The following is a 20,577-nucleotide window of genomic DNA, read 5'->3' as shown; positions in this document are numbered from 1 at the left end:
AATAATGTAATTCTTTGTCTGTGTATATTTGTATGGGGTTTGGCCAGATACAATCCTGATATTCAGGAAGCATAATGTGGCCAGGTGTAAACAGACTCCTCCTATAGTGGTTTTGTGTAATTATGAATGTAAGATCTATGTTTAATTGTTTTTACAAATGGTGCACTACTCTGTTTTTATTCACTGACTGTGAGTTTTTTGTCAGTAATCTCAGGGATGAATTTGATAAAAATAAAGAAACACCCACATAGAACAAGGGAAACCATTAACATAGTGTTTGTCAGACTGCATAGATCAGTATGTGAAATGTGTGATGATTATAGTCATTGATGTTTATTGTCATTAAATTGTTTTAATAAGGTTACCGTAGTGTTTTTTTGTTTGTTTGTTTGTTTTTTAGATTTCGGGTAATGTTTTTTAACTGATGAGTAAACTTAACTGTGGTTTGCTGAGATCTCGTCTTTCTTATTTACGCCATGATACAAATAATACAAATAATGCTCATCTTGCACTCACATTGTTGCATGTACTATATTGTGTTGTTCGCAGGTTCATTGGTCAGACTTGACTTATTTACAAAATAAAAGTTCTCCTTCTTTATTAAACAAAATGAGCAAAACGTGTCCTGTCTTTCCATTAAAATGATACAGTATTACACACAATATATGCTGCTCATATAATGATTATGTAACAGCAGAATAATGCAATACATGATATATATCCATGCAGTGTAATTAGCAATACATGTTCAAATCAAGAATTACTGTCAAGATTACCGTCTTTCTGTGATTTAAGACGCAAAAAATATATAATAAAATTGGCCTGATGAGCATTAGCATGAGCTCAGATATGTTTTTTTGTTTGTTTCTTGTGTCTTATTTTTAATTAAAAAAAAATGCTTTATTTAAGAATGTATAATGTAAATACAAAATAAAATAAGGAATATCTTACTTTATATATATATATATATATATATATATATATATATATATATATATATATATATATATATATATATATATATATATATTATTTTATGCTTTTTGCTTTGTGCCAGAAGGAAAAAAAATGCCTTTTTGGCTTAATTTAGTAATATATAATTTTAATTAATTAATTTAATAATTTGGCACCACGAGAGTTGCACCAAAAAACTGTAGCACGTTGGTTTGTAACAATAAAAGAGTATTTCTTCATAAATTATGCATAAAGATATAACATTCCAATACTGTCCAGGAGACTCCTGTGTTTCCAGTCGTATGGCCAGAGTGTTAGCCAATCACAGCGCAGGAGGGCGTGGCTCTCCTGAAAACAGGTGTATTGATAAACAGCGTTGTAGTAGGGCAGCAGGACTGCGGTGGAGAATGGAAAACCTCGTTTAATATTAAGATATGATCTAAAAACGGTGGGGTAACAGCACGGTAAGTCTTTTTTTATATTTGCTGCATTTTTATATGCACACCCTCATTGTGTTTAATACAGACATCGCTGCTATATAAAAATAATCCAGGCTATCTCGTGCTGCAGCTCTTTACTGTCTATCTGCTTGTAAACACAGCAGCACACTGCGCGCTCATCCTAACATCATACAAAAACAGCTCGCGCTTTAATTTGCATCATAACCCAGCTGTAACTCGTTTTAATGCATTGTCTAGGGAATTGTTGTCATGATCATTCTGTCCGCTCGCGCTGTTATCCAGGAGTAGTAATGCAATATGGTGATTATGTTACTGGAGCTGAAATCCAATCGGGTTATTGGGGTCATATTATAAGGCATCACCCAGCAGGCAAAGAGAAGGATGATTAAATACTGAATTCTATGGTATACCCTTTTAGACTTAAATTACAATGAACATTTGCTATAGGATGAAATTTGTGTACTTGTATTTGTAAAAATATCGAATATACAGATCTATAAATTCATAGTTATAGACTAGTTATATTACCAGTAGCACATATCCATGATTTGTTTTTTGCTAGTCATTTGTTACCATTGATTTAGATACCATTAATTCACTCGTTCTTATCTATAATAACTATAATAATTGTTTACTATTAAAAACTTCAGTCTATAATGATTTTTCTACCATTAGAAATTGTAATAGTAATTTTAGAAATTACTATAGAAAATAGAAATAGAAATAGAAATTAATAGTAATTTTAGATATCTACACTGTAATTCCAAGCAGTAAATCTTTAGATATCAATAATATAGTTACTAATCAAAACTAGGGCAGTGCATTGGTAAGAACTTGGTGATATGATACACATATACACAATAAAGGAGTTACGATTCAGTATATCACAATATGTTGCAGATATCATGTTTGTTTAAATAAAAATTTAGAAATATAATTTAATACTATAGTTATAATAATTATAATTATGTAGAACAATGCTCTCTAATGAACATTGAATGATCCACTGCCTGACAGCAATCTTTACATGTAATAGTATGTAATAATGTAATAATAACTAATAATTAAAAATTTCTACATATCAAAGCATTTTTGTCCATATTGTACACACGTTCTACACATATTGTACCACAGTTTTTTGTCATTGTGCAAACAACAATTCTTTTTTTATTTCAGGGTCAGAAATGTCTAGTCGAGGTCATGAGGGCTACAGGTATGATTTCTGTGACCCAGTTCACCCGGCAGAGATGCTGGATGCTCTTCGGGATTTTCGGGCTGAAGGTCTGTTTACAGATGTCACCCTGCTGAGTGATTCTGGACGTGTGCTCCTCTGCCACCGCATGGTCCTGGCAGCTCGGAGTCCGTTCTTCAGGGCCATGTTCACAGCTGACATGCGGGAGAAGAGGGATAAGAGTGTGCACCTGCCGGGTCTGGACAGCGAGGTTCTGGGTGCAGTGATTGACTTTATTTACACGTCCAGAATCACCATAACCCAGAGCAACGTGGAGAGACTGATGGAGGCAGCCAGTCTGATGCAGCTGGGCTCAGTGCAGGAGGCATGCGAGGCCTTTCTGATCCGCCTGCTGGACGTGGATAACTGCCTGGGCATGCAGGCTTTCGCTGAGCTGCATATGTGCAGAAATCTTGAGGTGGAGGCCAGGAGAACCATGCTGTCCAGATTTAAAGAGCTTGTAGAGCAGGAGGAGTTTGTGGAGCTCAGTTCTGAAAGGCTTATAACTTTGCTATCACTGCCGAACATCAGCATGCTGAAAGAACGGACTACGCTAGATGCTGTGATGCGATGGGTTTGCCATGACAGGCAGGCTCGATTAAAACACACTCAGGAATTAATGCATTGCCTGCATTTGAATTTGGATGAGGACAGCTCTAGCTCCAATTTTAATATGTGGGACAGTTTCTTATTTACAGATTCAGCAAGTATTCGCATCATGATTGCACACATGCTGAAGCCTAGCTTAAATGCTGCCCGAATATCTAGCAAAAAGCCAGCCTCCAGGATGTATGTGATCGGTGGTTACCACTGGCGCCCCCTAGCTGAGGTCCATGCCTGGGATCCGCTGACCACAGGTAGGTAGAGTAGCCTAATGTTCAACCATCCATGTTTAACCTAAAGTCCTATCCGGATGGGATTAGTTTTTTTTATATATTTCACATTTCTAAACTTCTAAGATAAAATTCTTGCATCCAGACTGCAATTAAAAAAAGAGGAGAACCAGGGATTTTTTTTTTTTTTTGGCTTTCAAAGTCACATGACATCACGGTCAGTAGCTCCTCCATTTCCGCTCACTGTTGTGTTTACAGTACGTGAATCTCAGTGGAAACGCGCACCCGGTCTGTGGCAGTGGACAAATAGCTATTTTATTAAACGCAAGGTGACGAAACTCAGAGATGTCCATCTGGACAGAACTAAAATTACCGCAGGACCATGAAAAACAGTAGATAATTCAGCTGGTAATTTTCTCAATTCAAGAAAAAACAAATACATGGTCGTTCTGGACAGGAATAAAATCACAGAGGACCCCCCCATAAAAGAGAAAATTACCCCAGGACCCCCTGAGAAACAAATCCCGTCCGGATAGGTCATGTGTGGTTTACATGTGTGGGTTCCAGGTGAGCATGGGTTCTAAGGGTGTTTATACAGTTAAAGACTATAGCTAATGTATCATGTTCATTGCTCAGTTTCTGACTACAGGATCATTACTGGTGGCAGCAAAACTGACCACTTATAAAGGGCTACAAGTCAGTGGTTATATCTAATGAGTATAAAATTTCACTTAAGTGCATGCAACTGAGAGATACTGACATGTATCTACCTGCTTGTCCCCCTGTTAGATTCCTGGGTGCAGGGACTGGACATGCCTGACCACACCAGAGAAAGCTACAGCGTAACTCAGCTGGGGGCAGACGTTTACGTGACCGGTGGATACAACACAGACACCATCGAGGCTCTTGACACTGTGTGGGTCTATAACGGCGACAGAGACAAATGGACACTTGGTGTTCCAATGCTGTGGGCCCGATATTATCACTGCTCTATAGATCTGCATGGGTGTGTGTACGCGATCGGAGGGTATAGAGGTGGCGCTCCAACTGCAGAAACTGAGTTCTTCGACCCACTAAAGAAGAAGTGGGCTCCTGTTGCTGGAATGGTGCAAGGTAGGCAAACAAACACATAAATATGCGCATTAGATTTCACTATTCACTATATATCTAATTTTCAGAATTTTTATACATTAAGTGAGAACACTGTATGGTGGGGACACATTTCATTCAAAGTGCTTCCAAAACAAACTAGGAGAACAAAGACTGTAACACATAGTAAACACACCAAAAACTGAAGTAGTTATGTACAAGCAGTTTTTTCTATTTTAGTCTTAATTGTAAATCTTAAAGGAGCATTATGCTAGTTTTCTGTTTGTTCTTTTATGATAGAATAGTGACACAACTAACTAACAATTATTTGTTATACCACAATACGCAGTTCTTTAATAACCTGTGAGTAATACTGTAATACACTATAGGAAAAATGTATAGTCAATAGTGTTTTAGTCATAGTATACATAGTAAAACACACTACACTTATAATGCTTTTTGTTGAGATGGTGAGAATAATGTGACCTACACTGTGTCCAATAAAGCCTAAAACCTAAAACTAACATCTAAAATATTATTTATTCAGATACGCTGACATTTCAAAAGTCATGAGAGTCTCATGATGAGAGACATTAATATTGTGTTTGTTTGAGGAATGTTAAATTCTTACGAACCTTCAAAACCACAAATCTCAAAATTCATGTTGCCTTGCCATGAGCACGCTGGCCACTTATACAGGTGTAGGCATCAAATACATTGTAGATGACTAATTAACTCTGTCAGACACATCAGAGTATATTGTTATTTACTGTCTTTTTTCTTTTTTGTTGCAGGTGTGGGTAATGCCACTGCATGTGCTTTATACGACACCATTTACGTCATTGGTGGCCACTATGGGTTTAAAGGAACCTGCACTTATGAAAAGATTCAGATGTACAGATCAGACCTGAATGAGTGGAGCATTGCAACAACCTGTCCTCATCCAGGTTCTTTCTTTTATTTTCTATTTAAAATGTTCTCTGTAGAAATTTCAACATAGTTGTTCATGAAAAGCCTTGGCCCCAGTGTTTATCATAAGTATTAAATATTCTATTATAGTACAGTACTTTTGAATCACTGTTTTCAATAATATAAAGTCCATTTGCCTTGCAGTGTGATTGAATTTCTAAGTGGCATATTGTGTGGCAAGTGTGCAGATTTTGCAGAAAGTTGCAGCCAGTTAAATAGGGTAAAACTAGCTAAAATATAAGAAACTGAATAAATACAAATAACTACTAAGAAGTAGTTTCCTCAAAGTTTGTGGATACCCAAAAGTTTCTGGTTTCCAGCTTGTTTCGTAAATGCTTGATTGGGATAAAATTTGTGTATTTTAAATTACACTGTATTATTAAATAAATATGAACAGTTAATATCATAAGTGACTTCAAGCTTTTGATTTACTTTTAAATTGAAAGCTGTCAGTATGTTTGACCTGTTCTTTCTCCCTGCTACAGAATATGGCCTTTCCTCTGTGATCCTGAATAACTGCTTGTATCTGGTTGGAGGACAGACTGCCACTGTGGACTGCTACGACCCGGAGAGGAACGAGTGGAGAGAAGCTTCAGAAATGAAGGAGAGAAGGATGGAGTGTGGTGCTGTGGTTATGAACGGTTGTGTTTATGTATCTGGAGGTTACTCCCTCTCCAAAGGCACATACTTAGAAACGATAGAGAAGTACGATCCTGACACGGACAGCTGGGAGATCACTGGAAATCTTCCAATCCCAGCTCGTTCTCACGGCTGTGTGTGTTTGTACAGTGTGTAAAATGATAGATGTGTTTAAGTCAGTTTTACAGCAATATGAGGCAGCTACACTTTTAAGACTTTTTGTGCCAATAAACACGGTGCTACTTATCGCAGGTATGATATTGAATAGTATTGCATCAAAATATAGTGATATTAAAGAATGTTTATTTTTACTGAACTACCTGAATCAATAATATTTTAGTATTAAATGTAATTAGATTTAGAAAAATCTATTTATTAATTACATATTTAAGTTGTCAAATTATAAAGACATTATAAAGACCATTATTCTAATAAAGAACAAATAAAAACATTTATTATAAACTTTAATGAGGCTGAAAACAATATTTTTTTCTGTTTTAGCACAGTGAAATGCATAAAAAGCACAAAATTAGAATGCACAAAAAGCAGCACAGTTAGAAAGGCATGATTTGTAATCAGAACACAATTGCACATTTTTAAACTGCAGGACAACATAATGTGATAAATAAAATGGAATGTAAAATATAAAATTTGTTTGTAGTTTATGAAATTTAAAAAATATTAAGTATTTAAGTACTAATAAGTACTTGTTTGGTTTTGTTTTTATGTTTGCAGTGAAAGGATGTTTGTGTGATTTTTTAATTATTTCGTGCATAATATTATGCATGGTTTACTTGAATTGTATTTATTCATGTACAATTGTCTTGAAAATATAAAAAAAACACAATTTATGATAATTGATATAAAAAGAATTTAAGCAAATGAAGAGATTATTTATGATTATTATATCACAGATTTTTTTGTTAAATTTAAGTTCCTAAACTTAATGCATTGTGATGTTTTTAAAATAAAATACTGTTTAGCAGACTCTGAGTCTTTTTTGTCATTAAATTAAATATATATATTCTTTTTATTTTTTTACCTACAAGTTTGCAGTAGTTTCTATGATGGATCCAGTTTTGTCACATACATTAATGTATCAATTAATAATTGATTTGATTTAATTTATCAGTGAAACTACTAAAAAAGTCTTCTCAAAAAACTCCAAGTCCCAGCATGCTTGGACTGGCTCTATAAATGACGTATCTCATGAGCGCGCCCGCATTGATTCATGGGAAATAGCTCTGGCAACGTGAGAGAAGCGTTAACCCGAGAGCAGCGGTAAGATAGAAAGGTAAGTTCTGTGTTTAAAGGGTTTGCGCTGAGTTTTTACATTACTACAGGTTATATCCCGCTGTAATTCTGAGTGCAGTGAGGAGAGGTGAGCAGACTGGGGTTTCAGGGTCTTCAGGCCGCTGTTTGCGCCTCCGCGTGCGGCGTGGGGGAGCTCGTGCTGCTGCGCGTGCTGGTGTTAGATCCAGCAACACTCCTTTTATTTCACCTTCTGATTAAGTACTATATTTTATTCTGGTAACTGCTGTAGGCAATGCTCTCATTTACTGCTCAGCTGTATTAAATATAGCTTAGCTTGCATCCCGGTGTTCTGACTAGTTTTGCTTACTTGTCAAAACGTGCTACCATGGTATAAGTTACGTGTGAAAGTTAGCTAAAGCTGCGTAAATGAAAATTATTAGAGTATTAAGGGTAAACAGTCTCGGAGCATTATATCAGAATTCTTTAAGTAGAAAATAAAACCAAGTAGGGTAAGTTACTTAACGAGAGTTAGGGTTAGCTTACCTATGTGATTTTTTTTTCAGGGGAAAGTAAGGTAATACATATTTGTACCATTTTTTTATTATTAAAATCTCGGTTAACTTCCTTGTAACACTCCATTGAACAATAAAAGTAATTTCAAAATCTATAATCCACACACTAAAAACTGAATTATCATTAAAAACAAACATAATAATAATAATAAAAAAAAAAAAAGATGTGGCTCAGCGCGTGCGCAGTGTCCCACCGTAGCACAAATCTATGAGTAGCACAGTTCGGCAGAACACCGTAAACAGTAAAAAAAAAAGTTACTCCTCTACATTAATCCCCTGATCTAAACCTAGTCAACTAAGATCGTGATTTAATTGGGATAAAGGAAAGCAGCAACTATTGTTCAGCACCTCCAGAAACTCCTTCAAGACGCTGAGAAAAATATTCCAGGTTACTCTGTCATAAAGAGACTGTGATTAAAATACCATAGATCTGTCCTCAAAGATAAATGTCATTAGAAAAATTAAACATATAAAACATATATTCTAGTTTGGATAATTTGTTTTCAAAATAATGCTGCATGTGTTTGTGTATTGCTTTGCTGTATTTAATAATAAAATGTACAATGTAAAAAGGTCATAAAAAGAGAAAAAATACTTTGAGATGTGTCCGAACCTTTGACATATACTGTACATACAGTTCTGTCATGATAAAATGTTTTTTTAGGAAGGTATATTTTCCCACAAATTAATACAATAACTCTTAGGTTATGTCACTGATATAATAATAATAATAATAATAATAATAATAATAATAATAATATACTAGCACTTCATTTAAGCTACGGCTGCATTGAAATCCCTTAATTTTTGAAGTAATTACATTCAATTTATTATAAACATTGAGAAATTAAATATAATTAAATATAATTAAATAATTACAACTGTAAAGAAGATTTATTTATATATTTTTTAAGTTTTAAGTCCTCATTTTCCAAATGTTTTCTTATCTATTGTGCAGATGGCTGAAGAACAAGAATTTTCTCCTCTAGAGAAGAAGGTGGTAGAACAGATAGAGGTGAGACTCTCCAAATCACCACTGTATTTACCTCATCAATGACACCTGGGTGGGGACATCTTTGTTTGCTTTGTTAGATCTTCAGGTGCCGCAGCGGATCTATTGATATAGATCGCAAGCACAGTGACTTATAACTTAAAACATATAAACTGAGTATCGATGTTCTGTATTGGACAGGACTGCCCCAAGTATGTAATGGATTAGGTTTTATCTGGTTACTAGCTTTGTGGTCATAATGTTATATTTGTTTCGTACAGTTTATCTAGTAGTACTAATAGCGTTCCTCTCCTGCTCTTTCAGTATTATTTTGGAGATCACAATCTGCCTCGAGATAAGTTCCTGAAGGAGCAGATGCAGCTGGATGATGGCTGGGTTACCCTAGAGACGATGCTTAAGTTTAACAGGTAAGCATAGCCCTTAATGGTTTAAGATTTAACCCCTGATAGTTATTTTCTGGTTGCTTTCTTTCTCACTTCAGTTTCTATTTACAGGCTGAAAAATTTGACGTCAGATACTGCCATTATCGTCAAATCACTACAGAAGTCTAAAACGGGGCTCCTGGAGGTCAGCGAGGACCAAACAAAGATCAGAAGGTGCCCAACTAAACCCCTGCCAGAGCACGATGAGGAGTTCAGAGACGCTGTCAAACACAAGTCTATTTATATGGTGGGTGATGCTGATTTGTTATGTTAAGACATTTGCTCATAAGTAGTAGTTTTTACCTGTAGTCATTAAAGTAGTGTTATTAATTAGCTTATCGTTTATATTGAGAACTGTAAAAAAAGGCCACATGGCTTTAATGCCCTCCTCTGGCTGAAATAGGGACTGTTCCAGATATACTGAATATCAGTAAGCACTGTCACACACAACAAGTGGGTCCTTTATTTCAGATTTAAGTATTTTGGCACAATTAGAGCCAGCTGTTTCCATGATGGATTTCATGATGACTGGACCAATTGAAATGCCCAAAAGTTACTTGAATTACACTTAAGTGGTTTTGTCGTTCTATATTTAAAAAAAATATTATTAAAATGCTTAAATAAATTGTTACCTATGATAAACACAGTCCTGATCCAACCCAGCTCAGTTACTGAGTTACTTCTGGGCCTGTATGTTGTAGGCTGTAAGAACAAGCATCATTTTCTGAGCTGTTAACTAATGTTAATTATATATTCTATAAATTAAATAGTACATAAATTTAAAGATTTTGAGAAGTTGCGGAGTTGTGTTGCATGCTGTGATATGGCTGTTCTATACTGCACCCTGACCTGTAGCATTGCTGATTTGGAGATATAGAGCTTTTGTGTGACCCTCATATATAACTGACAATATTTAGTGTTTCTGCTAAAATAAATTGATTATTGTTAAAGTTAAGTACGCTTTCAAAGGTCTATCGAAACTCCTATATAGTTCAGTTGTTCATGTTCTTGTTCATGGTCTTCTGCTTAATATTTTGTTAAATTTACTATGTTGTACTATTTCTAGTATCAGTTTTCAGCGTCAGTCTGACCTAGGCTGGATCTTTTTTGATAATTGAGAAATTTCATCCCACAGAAAGGCTTTCCCTTGGAGACAACGCTGGATGAGGTTAAGGAGTGGCTGGCTGATAAAGGAAGTGTGGAGAACATTCAGATGAGGAAAGGCCCACAGAAGACTTTCAAAGTAAGACTTTTAAAATATGTCTGACTATTTTCTTTTTCGCCCATTTTGGTTTAAGAGAATTACACACACTAATATGGCTTTGTTGACAAACAGTTTTAAATCTATTGAAAATCCACTCTGCATTTATTTACAGACTGAGAAATCCAGAGTACTCAAGAGTATACATAATGAGTAATACCAGATCTAAGAAATAAGTGTAAACTGTTTAGAAGACTACTTGAGTAACCAGGTCACTGAAGAAATGTAATTCTGAATGTGCATTTGAGGTTCTTTACAATGGCATTGATGATGATGTAATACCGTTCTGTCCTTCCATGTCTGTGTGCTTTGCCATTCCACTGCTTTCTGAGGTGGATTAATGGTTGTATGTTTTTGCAGGGCTCCATTTTTGCAGTTTTGGAGTCAGAAGATGCAGTTAAGACCTTTGTTGCAAGAGACGACGTCAAGCAGTTCAAAGGAAACGACATGATCGTTCTGTCAAAGTATGTAACTTGCCAAGCATTATGTTTTGGCAATTGAAATTATAGTGATTAATTAAAAGTTTCAGAGGGACTTAAGTTTCATTAAAAGTCAATTTCTTCATTTATCTTTATATTTTAAAAAGGGTGGGTTGGCCTCTTCTATTGCAGAAATGAACTCTGGAACAGTTAATTGCTAATGCATTTTGCCTAGTTGAAATTTCCTATGGTTAAACTGAATGAGCGTGTTTGTTTTTTCAGTATTTGAAAGATGGCTAGTTTAAATCTGACCCCTTTATTGTGCCATGACCTCTAGATAAATCTACCCCCAGGTTTGGTGTTTTGTTAAGGGTATATAAACCCTGTCTGCTGGCTACACCCACTTAGCACTCCTCTGCCATAATATGAAGCCCAGTATGACATTCTTATTTGCTGTCTTCTTTTCTATAGTATTGAGAATTGACATTTTCTGCTCCTGTTTTGCTTCGGCCATTTTACAGTGAAATATGGAGACTGGTTAATATCTGTGGTTCTAGTGCTTCAGCTGTGATTGGCCACTTTTTTTCCTGATGTGTGCTGATTAGCCCAATGATCAAATTTTATTTTATCTATTTTTTTTTTTTTTTGTATGCAGAGATGATTACATCACGAAGAAGATAAATGAGAGGAAGCAGAATCGTGCAGAAGCAAAGGCTAAAGCCAGGAGGTGAGACTTAATGGGTTAAACTGAAACTGAGCATTAAGCTCTAAGTTAAAAAGGATTGTTTAGTCTCGTTGTGCTATCTTGTTAATTGTGGTCAGTCTTTCTAATTTGTTACTGAAAATGTGTTCTTTTAGTGAAAAGGAAGAGCACCAAAAACAGGCTGAAGAGGAAGAGATGGTGAGTGTTGATTTATATGAACATATTTAAAAGCCTTGTATATTTGTCCTGATTTTGTGATTTTAATAGCTGAATGTGTGTTTTTAGAAATCTCTGGATGATCAGAGGGGGTGTTTGCTGAAGTTTTCTGGAGATCTGGAACAGGTTTCTCGAGAGGACTTTCATGAGATCTTCTCTGAGCATGCCCAAATCAAATGGATTGACTTTACCAGAGGAGCTAAAGAGGTGAGATTATTTTGGGATGGAAACTGTTTCGGACTGGTCTGGACCAAAGGTCAAAAGTTTGATTAAAATAAGAGGTTGACTCAGTGTGGCTTAAATAAACTACTACAAATAAACAAATAAAAATGTCTGGTTTGTTTGCAGTGTAAAAACTTGTATGGGTATGAGGGTTGTCTATTGACTTTTATATACAATAAAAGATTATTAAAAAAAATGTCTTCGCTAATCACAGGGCACCATCCTCTTCCGATCAAATGCCAAAGAGGCCCTGGAGGCTGCAGGGGGAGCTGAGCTGAAGGTTAAGGATAAGGAGGTTAAGTGGGAGGTGCTGGAAGGAGATGTAGAGATGGAGACGCTGAAGAAAATCATTGAGAGTCAACAGGAGTCAATCAACAAACGTAAAGGAGGAAGAGGTACTTCACACGGACATAACATCCATCTACTGACTCTCCACATGGTTGGGCACATGCTTGTAAACACTCGTGGGGAAGGCTGTGCACCTCAGTCCAGCACAGTTTTGCGCAGATATTTCCAGTTACAGCTGAATTCACGCTTTTAATCCCTGAAAAATGTTCTTGTATATTTTTACAAAAGCCATTTAAATGCCTGATTAAAGGGCTGATTAATGTTTTGCTGTTTTCCTCGGGTTTTGAGTGCTCAGCATATGCAAGAGACGGTGCACAGGTGTGGGTGGGGCTGGTGACATCATGGGCCCTGCATTGTTTATTCCTTTTAAACTGTGAAGCATTAAAACAGAGGGCCGACTGAAAAAACATTTATCTTGAATGTTTAAGATTCTTCAATTTTGTTTCATTTACAGTTGCATTTCATTTCTTTGCTGTGTGACTTATTTGTTATATGCTATCTGTCTGTAGGAGGTCACAGAGGTCGTGACCGAGGTCGTGGCAGAGGCCGAGGAGGCCGGAGGGACCGGGGAGGGAGAGATAATGTGCACTTTCAGGGCAAGAAAACCAAGTTTGACAGTGATGATGAAGATGGGGGTGGAGATCATGACGGTAAGGATGAAACGACAGTATAGCCTTACCTTTTGGTTATAAAATATCCGCCAGTTAAAATGGATCCATTGCTGCTCTTTTTGTAGCTGCTAATTTGGCTGGTAAGCGCCTTCATTGTTGCTAGGTTACCTGTATGTGGCAGAGTAATACATGGAGCGCTTCAGTTACAGTGCATTACCAGCTGATAACGGTACTCATAAAACGCTTCTCAGCCAATCACATTGCAGGATTGGAACCAGCTATGGTATAATGTAGCTTTTAGAACGCTGCGACTTAAACGTTTTAAGAACCTTTTATTCTTCAGTATTCCTTAAAAGCTTTGTGGTCTTCAAAATAACAAATTAAGTAGTTTTTTGATGTCTCCTGAATCAGCTGTGGAAAGACACCACCAGTCTGACTAAAACACTAATAATAAATCAGCAAAGTAGTTAAAAATGTGTGTTTTAAAGTTTGTATCAGTACTTTCTGCCCTTTCTGAAGTGGCATTGCATGTGAACGTGCCATAGTTAGTACTTCACTTGTAATTTTAAGTGTTTTTTTTTGTACGAATTTATGAAGTATTTGGCAATATGAACCTTTTGTGGAAACCCACCTCTTGTGGATTTTTTTTTATTTTTTTTTATGATTTTTCATCATTGTTTGCAGAGCCTGCTGTTCCAAAGAAGAGAGCACTTGAGTCCAATGGGAAAGAAGCTGATGCGCCAGCATCCAAACAGGCGAAGGAGGAGAACGGTTCTTAAACAGGGAGCTGGTCCCCTGCTGTATCTGTACTGTAGATATTCTCTTATAAACAAGCAATTCCACTGTCTGACGCAGGCCACTAACCTGAAACCGCTCATCTCTGCCTCGTGAATAAGCAGCAGCATGGAGTAACCATACTGAACTGAACCTAGGACTGAATGTAACCCTGTAGGCTGAATAGTCATCAAATCATGTTTTTTAATTTTTTATAAACCACCACCTGCTGTGTCGATATTTACATTCTTTCTTTCTTTTTCTGATGGTAATGGTTTGAGAATTATTCTCAAAGCATGAACATTTCTGGCTTTTCTTTCCTGAATGGAATGCTTGGTTCAGTCCTTTGTGAACAACATTGACCTAATCAGTTATTTAAATTGTTAAATAGGTTATTATATGCAAACTGTTGAATATTAATTGCCGACAAGCTACAAACTCAGCCTAAGTTAGAGATTTAACACATCCTTTTACATGTGGTTTTGGTCGCACTTCTGTACATTTAAAATTCTTTAGTTCACAGCTGTTTTACAGTTATGGTCATATTCTCAATCTGTAGCGTAGCATCTGTTCATGTATCTGAATTGGTTACAGCAGGGTCTGTTCTTCTGAACAGTACGAGTTTGTTTTTGTTGAAATAGGACCATGGAGTTTAATTGATGTCGGTTAATATTTTTTCCCTCTGTTTTTATTTAACCAATGAATTTTCCCAAGCTACTCTGTAAAAGCTCTTCCTAAGTGCCATTTTAATTCAGTTTATTTGTACACGCCCCTCCGAGGGTTTCAATGTACGGCACTTGTTTTCTTTATTACTTTGCTTTTCATGTGTGATGAATTTAGCTTATTTCCTATTTTGAATTTCAATAAAAACAGAAAATCATACAACGCGTTGTTTTAATTTGTTTTGGTATATTTTAAGTGTATACTTCCAATCCTGAAATGTCATGTGATCATCTACCTTAAAGATTTTCTAGGCATGCCAGTATTGAATAATAATGGTGCTCTGACTGAAATTTAAGTATTACTGACACATGCAAAACACAACCTTACAATTATGCCAGTACTTAATAGTGCGTCTTAAACAAAGTGAATATCAAACATTTGAGAAGTGACTTTCTTTCAGTAATTCAGTTAAAAATGCAAAACACTTATATAGATGTATTACACACATAGGTCTATTTTAAGTATTTTATGTGTTTAAATAGTGCTTATGCATAATTGAATTATACTCAACCACTTTTACTATTCTACATAATTCATATTTACATTTCTGAATATTTAAGTGCAGAAATTAAAACTCTTGCACTTTATACCCGCAAATTGATTGAACTTCTGATTTGAAGTCTGTTTAAAGTGGAATTGATATATATATATATATATATATATATATATATATATATTTTAATACATATTTGAGTTGAATCAACTTATAATAGAGTTTAGTCTGTTGCCAGTGGCGGCTGCTTTTCTATTGGCTTCCGGTACTACCCATTTTAATGTGTACTGCGTCCAATTATTTTTTGTCATTCCCTCCAGACTAGCTTAGGTAAACATAGGTTTAGATCATATATTATGATTAATAACCTGGCCTTGATTTTGTGGTCAATCTAAAACCAAGCATAATTTTTGTAGCCAAGTGCGGTCTTGACAATTAATAAAAAAATAACTTGTTAAATGTTAATAAATTTAATGTTAAATTATTAAATTAATTTAGAATTTAGGTATAATAAGTTAAGTTACGAACATCACGTAAACATTCTAAAGCAAATTATTTACGTTAATTCTTGATATACAGCTCTTTTGCTGTTTCCTTTAGTGCGTTCACTTTAAGGTTAAACTTGATATAGGCAATGATTTATAGTTTATAGTAATCCATAGTGTTAAGAGAGAGCTTTTTTTACAAGTACTCAACAACTTGCTCGTGCACATTTCTGCCAGCAGATAGCAGCATTGCTGCATGTGATGTCTGTAGTTCTACATTCATGATGCACACTACACATTGGAATGTCACCTTGCTCATGAGTCTGCAGCATATTTTAAGTATTAAGGTCTAAGTTTTTTTTTTCCCATCATGCAGTGCAGTGGATTAACCTGCTGCATGAGTGAGATTTACTTCTCATAGTTCTCTCTGTAAATTGATCATTAAATATTACTTCAAGAGATGGCTTGGGAACACCCAAAACTGTTGTGAGGCATTGTGAGGTGCTCTCTTGTGAGTGAGGTTGAACGCTGACCTGTGTGCTCATGGCAAGGTGAAATTAGTTATGAGTTAGGATTTGAAGCAAAGTGTGATAGTGGGTGCCAGATTGTTGTAAGAGACGTTGTGTGGACATTTTACATTTCTTGATCTACAGTGTCATGTGTGTACCAGGAAATGTATGTGGAAAAAAAGACAAGCAACCACACACATACAATATCCCACAGGGTATTTTAGCTTCCATAGGACAAATGTCACGTCAATAGTTCCTGTCCCCTGACATTAGGCACATCTGTGTATATGGCTCTTGTTAAAGGCTATCATACACTTCTCATGGTAGAAGATAAAAATCATGTGGAGTAAAAGCAAATAAAGACAAAAGCCCACTGAAACACACCTTCAGAAGGTTCCCACGTAGCTCACGCCACCCATCTCACTCTAATTACACCCCTGTGAGGAGTGATCAATATGTCTGAATGGGTTACAGTGGGGGGTGGGCTGGGTGAAGATGAGCAGGGTGGGCAGGATCAGTGTGATAACGCAGGGGTTAATGTCCTCAGCACGGTGTGGTGGGATTCCTGACTGCGGAGTAGATCTTCAGCCTGATAGAGTGTCCTAAGAGCTGGAAATAATTAGCATTGTGTGGCAGTGTGTGTGTACAGACAGGGTCTTGAGGTGTGTGAGTGTGTGTGTGTGTGTGTGTGAGAGAGAGAGAGGGAAAAACAGTGTCCTCTGCTGAAGGTCAGAGAGGGAATTAGTGCAGTCTGAATGTGAGGGATCTGTCTGCGGCCCCGAGAAGCTCACACAGGCGATCACGACTTCCGAGCAGGAGCAGAGCCTCTTTCCTGAGGCGGGTGACTCACTGTTTTCCCGCTCTTTTTTCTGATACATTGTAATCCCCGGATAAGAGCCGGTATGTTGGGAAAATGGCCCACGTATATCCACCACACAACAAAATAACGCATCCAAAACACCCACTCACTCATTTTCTGATTAAATATCGACACCAAATAATAATATTTCTAACCATTACCAGTATTTCCCATCAAACATTCATATTAATGCCATTGTTCTCCACCAAACACTATATTTTTCCACCATTATACAAATGGATTGTCATATAAACATCATCACCAATCACCAACATTTACCAATTAACATTATTTCCCACCCAAAACCATAGCTTTCCCTTCAAACGCCATTATTCTTCATTGATCACAATTATTCTCCACCCAAACACCACCATTCTACAACCATCATCTTTTTCCACAAAATAACATTCCACATCCAACAGGAACAGTAAACAAGTTGGTGTCTCAATAATGTTTCTATAAGAAGAGTTTATTTCCAAAAATCTGTTTTTTTTTTTGTGGAAGTCCATTTCTGCCAATTGAAAAAAATAGGGTCCTAATTATGTCATAGCCATAGTCATAGTTATGAGATCTCATAGTATCTTGTAATAATGACTTATCTGCTTATTATGACTTACTTATGTCTTATGTCTAATAATTGGCATAAATAGTCCTCCGTAGTTTTGCAAATGAACTCCTTATATATATTATTGTAGCTTGTGTTTCTTTTTTTACCAACACTACAGTTTCTACAGCATGGGCCAGTTATAGACTCTGATTATATAAGACACTTCTGATTGTAGTTATATAACCACAAATCATTTAAAGAGGGTGAACAAGTGAGTTGAGTAAACCTGTAGATGATCTGGGCAGAATACTGGAAATAGATCTGCATGAATTTTGCACAGTTTACCTTGTGCTGTCTTCCCATCTGTCTGCTATAGTGATCTATTGGACTGTTGGTCCTCTCAGTAAAAGCACTAATTAATAAAGTGTTTAATTTTAATGGCCTGAGTAAACAGTGTTTACCCGTGTGTCAGTGCTGATGGAGTGATTGATGGGTTGTCTCTCTCCAGTGTAATGAATCTAAATTGAAAAATCTTTTTTCCTCTAATTGATGTGTCTTGATTGTCCTTTACTGATTGATAGACTTGATTGAAAAAATAAAATCCACACAATTCCATTGCAGGATTCTGGAATTTATTTGTGGCTTAGTTTCAGGATTGAATCGGATTTCAGTGCTTTACTGAAATACTGCCTCAACCGAGTACTACTAAATAATACCCAATGTAATAAAATGATTCAAAATGTATTCCTCCCTTTGTTTTAAATATATTTCTGCTACACAGAGATACAAACGCAAATCTGAGCATGCTAGTCCTGTATGGGTGATGACAAAGAGAGACATCAACACACCACAAAGAAGGGAAAAAACACAGTAAAACACACTATTCCCTGTTACCAGTGTAAGAAAATATCAATATACTGATTTGAATTGCAATATATTGGTTTGCAAATATATGTTTTTGTATGTAAAGGTTGCTGGCAGACAATAGTTCATTTTGTGTTTTGTTTAAACAGTGACCACTAGATTGCAGTGCTGTATGCAGATCTCAGTATTTTGATTGGATAAAAGTATAAAATTAAAACTTTTACCTCAGATAAAATAGTTAGAGATTACTATGACTATCATATTAAACTATAATTTAAACAACTGCAATATATCGCCTTGCCTGCAGTATTGCTGTACATATATTTATGTATATTGAATTGTAACCCTTTTTGTGTTATTTATCATATCACCAATAAACAGCCCTATTCCCACATATTCTAAATTTAAACAGAGACTTCTATTTTGTAATAGAACAGTATTCCCATTGATTGATATGTGGAAATCATGAAGATAATGTAGCTTTATATCTTATTTAATTTAATATACAGGGAGTAAAGAGGTTTTATGAGATTGAACCAGAAACATGTCTTCTTTGTGACATCAGTGTTTTCATAGAGCTCTGTTTTCCTCATCCACATAAAAAAAATAAAAACTTTTTTTTGCAAAAGCAATTATTTATCCTAAAAGGGTGAAAAAAGCACTTTCAGTTTTTAGACAGGTAAGTGAAAAGTCTGAATCATTCATTTATTAATTTCCTCTAAAGTTCCTCTAATATTTTTTACAGCAGTGTAAGCAGGCCAATGCTAATGCCTACTCTTGTATTAAAAAGGTTAAGTGTTGTATAAATAATTTTAAATTGTAGCTAGTTTTGTTATTGCATTGTCAATACCATTTTAAAATAAGACTGCCTTTATAAAGGGTTTATGAATGGTTTATAAAGGACATTATTAATGGTTAATAATTAGGCTGCAAATACTTTAAAACTCATTAATAAGCAATAGATAACAACATGGATAGAAATGACAAATGTGAGTTTAAAAAAATGGTAAAGTAGTGATTTCACTCTCATTTCTACTGTTTAACTTCAGATGTTTCTAGATACTGATCTTACTTTGTGTTTTCCAACAATCAGCATTAAACTTGTCATATTATTATATTTGTAAGTATGTTTAACTCTTTACTATAAATGAAATGACTAGGCAAATAACAGATCACTGTTGCCTTTTTAATTGATGTGTTGTAACTGCTTATTAATGGTTTTAAGGCATTTACAACCTAATCATTAATCCTAAATAATCTAGTTTATAAACCATTTATAATGGAAGTCTTATTTTAAAGTGGTACCGCATTTTCTTTTTTATTTTGGTGCATCAATATTATTCATCCAGAATGTCCAGTCTCATCGCCGCTCTACAGATACTGTGCACTAAGTAGGTCACCGTGGCTTGGTTTACTTTTTGTTTGTTGTTTCTGGAGGCTTTTTTGCAAATGATGTGAGACTTATTCAGGATGACAGAGGTTGTGTGTGGTCACCTCACCTTCATACTGTCCGTGCAACGGTGGAACAGCCACCCTGCTCCAGACAGATAAACACAGCTGACCCCAACTGGTGAAGGTCACCCATAGGCCCGTCTGCTCTGGGCCTCCAACTGCTGTCAGCTGCAGCAAATATACTGATAATAATGCATACGTACAGGCAGTGTGTGTGTGTGTGTGTGTGATATTAGCAAAGGAGCAGTGTGATGAATGGGGTAGCAGTGGGGCTGATAACGGCCATCCGGACATTATAAATGACCACAGATTACCAGAAATATTGCTGTTATCTCCAGGCCATAATCATAACCACAATGGAGTGATCCTTAGCAGCAATACATAAAGACATTTATCATAGGTGTGAGGAACAGGGTGGCTTTATAGCTACAATATATGGACAAAAGTATCGGGTATGGACACTTGCTTCCTTTTTTTAAATCTGAAACAAAGGTATTAAAATAGACGTTATCCTGCTTTTGTTGGAGTAACTGTCTCTACTGTCCTAGAAAGACTTTCCACTAGATATGGAGCATTGTTTTTTCAGCAACTTAAAGTGGTACCCACTTTTCGTGGTACATGACAAAAGTCATAGGACACGATACGATAAAACCCC

General features: G+C 35.9%; 2 protein-coding genes across 2 annotated transcripts; both read left to right on the top strand.

Annotated features, from left to right (window-relative positions):
- Nucleotides 1-1,324: 1,324 nt before the first annotated feature.
- On the top strand, nucleotides 1,325-7,081 carry LOC103024523 (kelch-like protein 23). The gene is made up of 5 exons (XM_049479612.1): nucleotides 1,325-1,418; nucleotides 2,592-3,503; nucleotides 4,269-4,592; nucleotides 5,363-5,515; nucleotides 6,023-7,081. The coding sequence occupies exons 2-5, from the start codon at nucleotides 2,600-2,602 to the stop codon at nucleotides 6,331-6,333; spliced, it is 1,692 nt and encodes a 563-aa protein (XP_049335569.1). The 5' UTR covers nucleotides 1,325-1,418; nucleotides 2,592-2,599; the 3' UTR covers nucleotides 6,334-7,081.
- A 302-nt stretch (nucleotides 7,082-7,383) lies between these two features.
- ssb (small RNA binding exonuclease protection factor La) lies at nucleotides 7,384-14,875 on the top strand. The gene is made up of 12 exons (XM_007244147.4): nucleotides 7,384-7,470; nucleotides 8,961-9,017; nucleotides 9,318-9,421; nucleotides 9,509-9,683; nucleotides 10,572-10,679; nucleotides 11,058-11,161; nucleotides 11,772-11,843; nucleotides 11,975-12,017; nucleotides 12,105-12,242; nucleotides 12,472-12,652; nucleotides 13,115-13,255; nucleotides 13,901-14,875. The coding sequence occupies exons 2-12, from the start codon at nucleotides 8,961-8,963 to the stop codon at nucleotides 13,993-13,995; spliced, it is 1,218 nt and encodes a 405-aa protein (XP_007244209.3). The 5' UTR covers nucleotides 7,384-7,470; the 3' UTR covers nucleotides 13,996-14,875.
- The last annotated feature ends 5,702 nt before the right edge of the window (nucleotides 14,876-20,577 follow it).

The sequence above is a fragment of the Astyanax mexicanus genome, chromosome 5 (assembly GCF_023375975.1).
Source record: "Astyanax mexicanus isolate ESR-SI-001 chromosome 5, AstMex3_surface, whole genome shotgun sequence".
Classification (NCBI taxonomy): Eukaryota; Metazoa; Chordata; class Actinopteri; order Characiformes; family Acestrorhamphidae; genus Astyanax; species Astyanax mexicanus.
The sequence above is the reverse complement of the archived record's forward strand: the minus strand, read 5'-3'. Positions and strand labels throughout refer to the sequence as shown.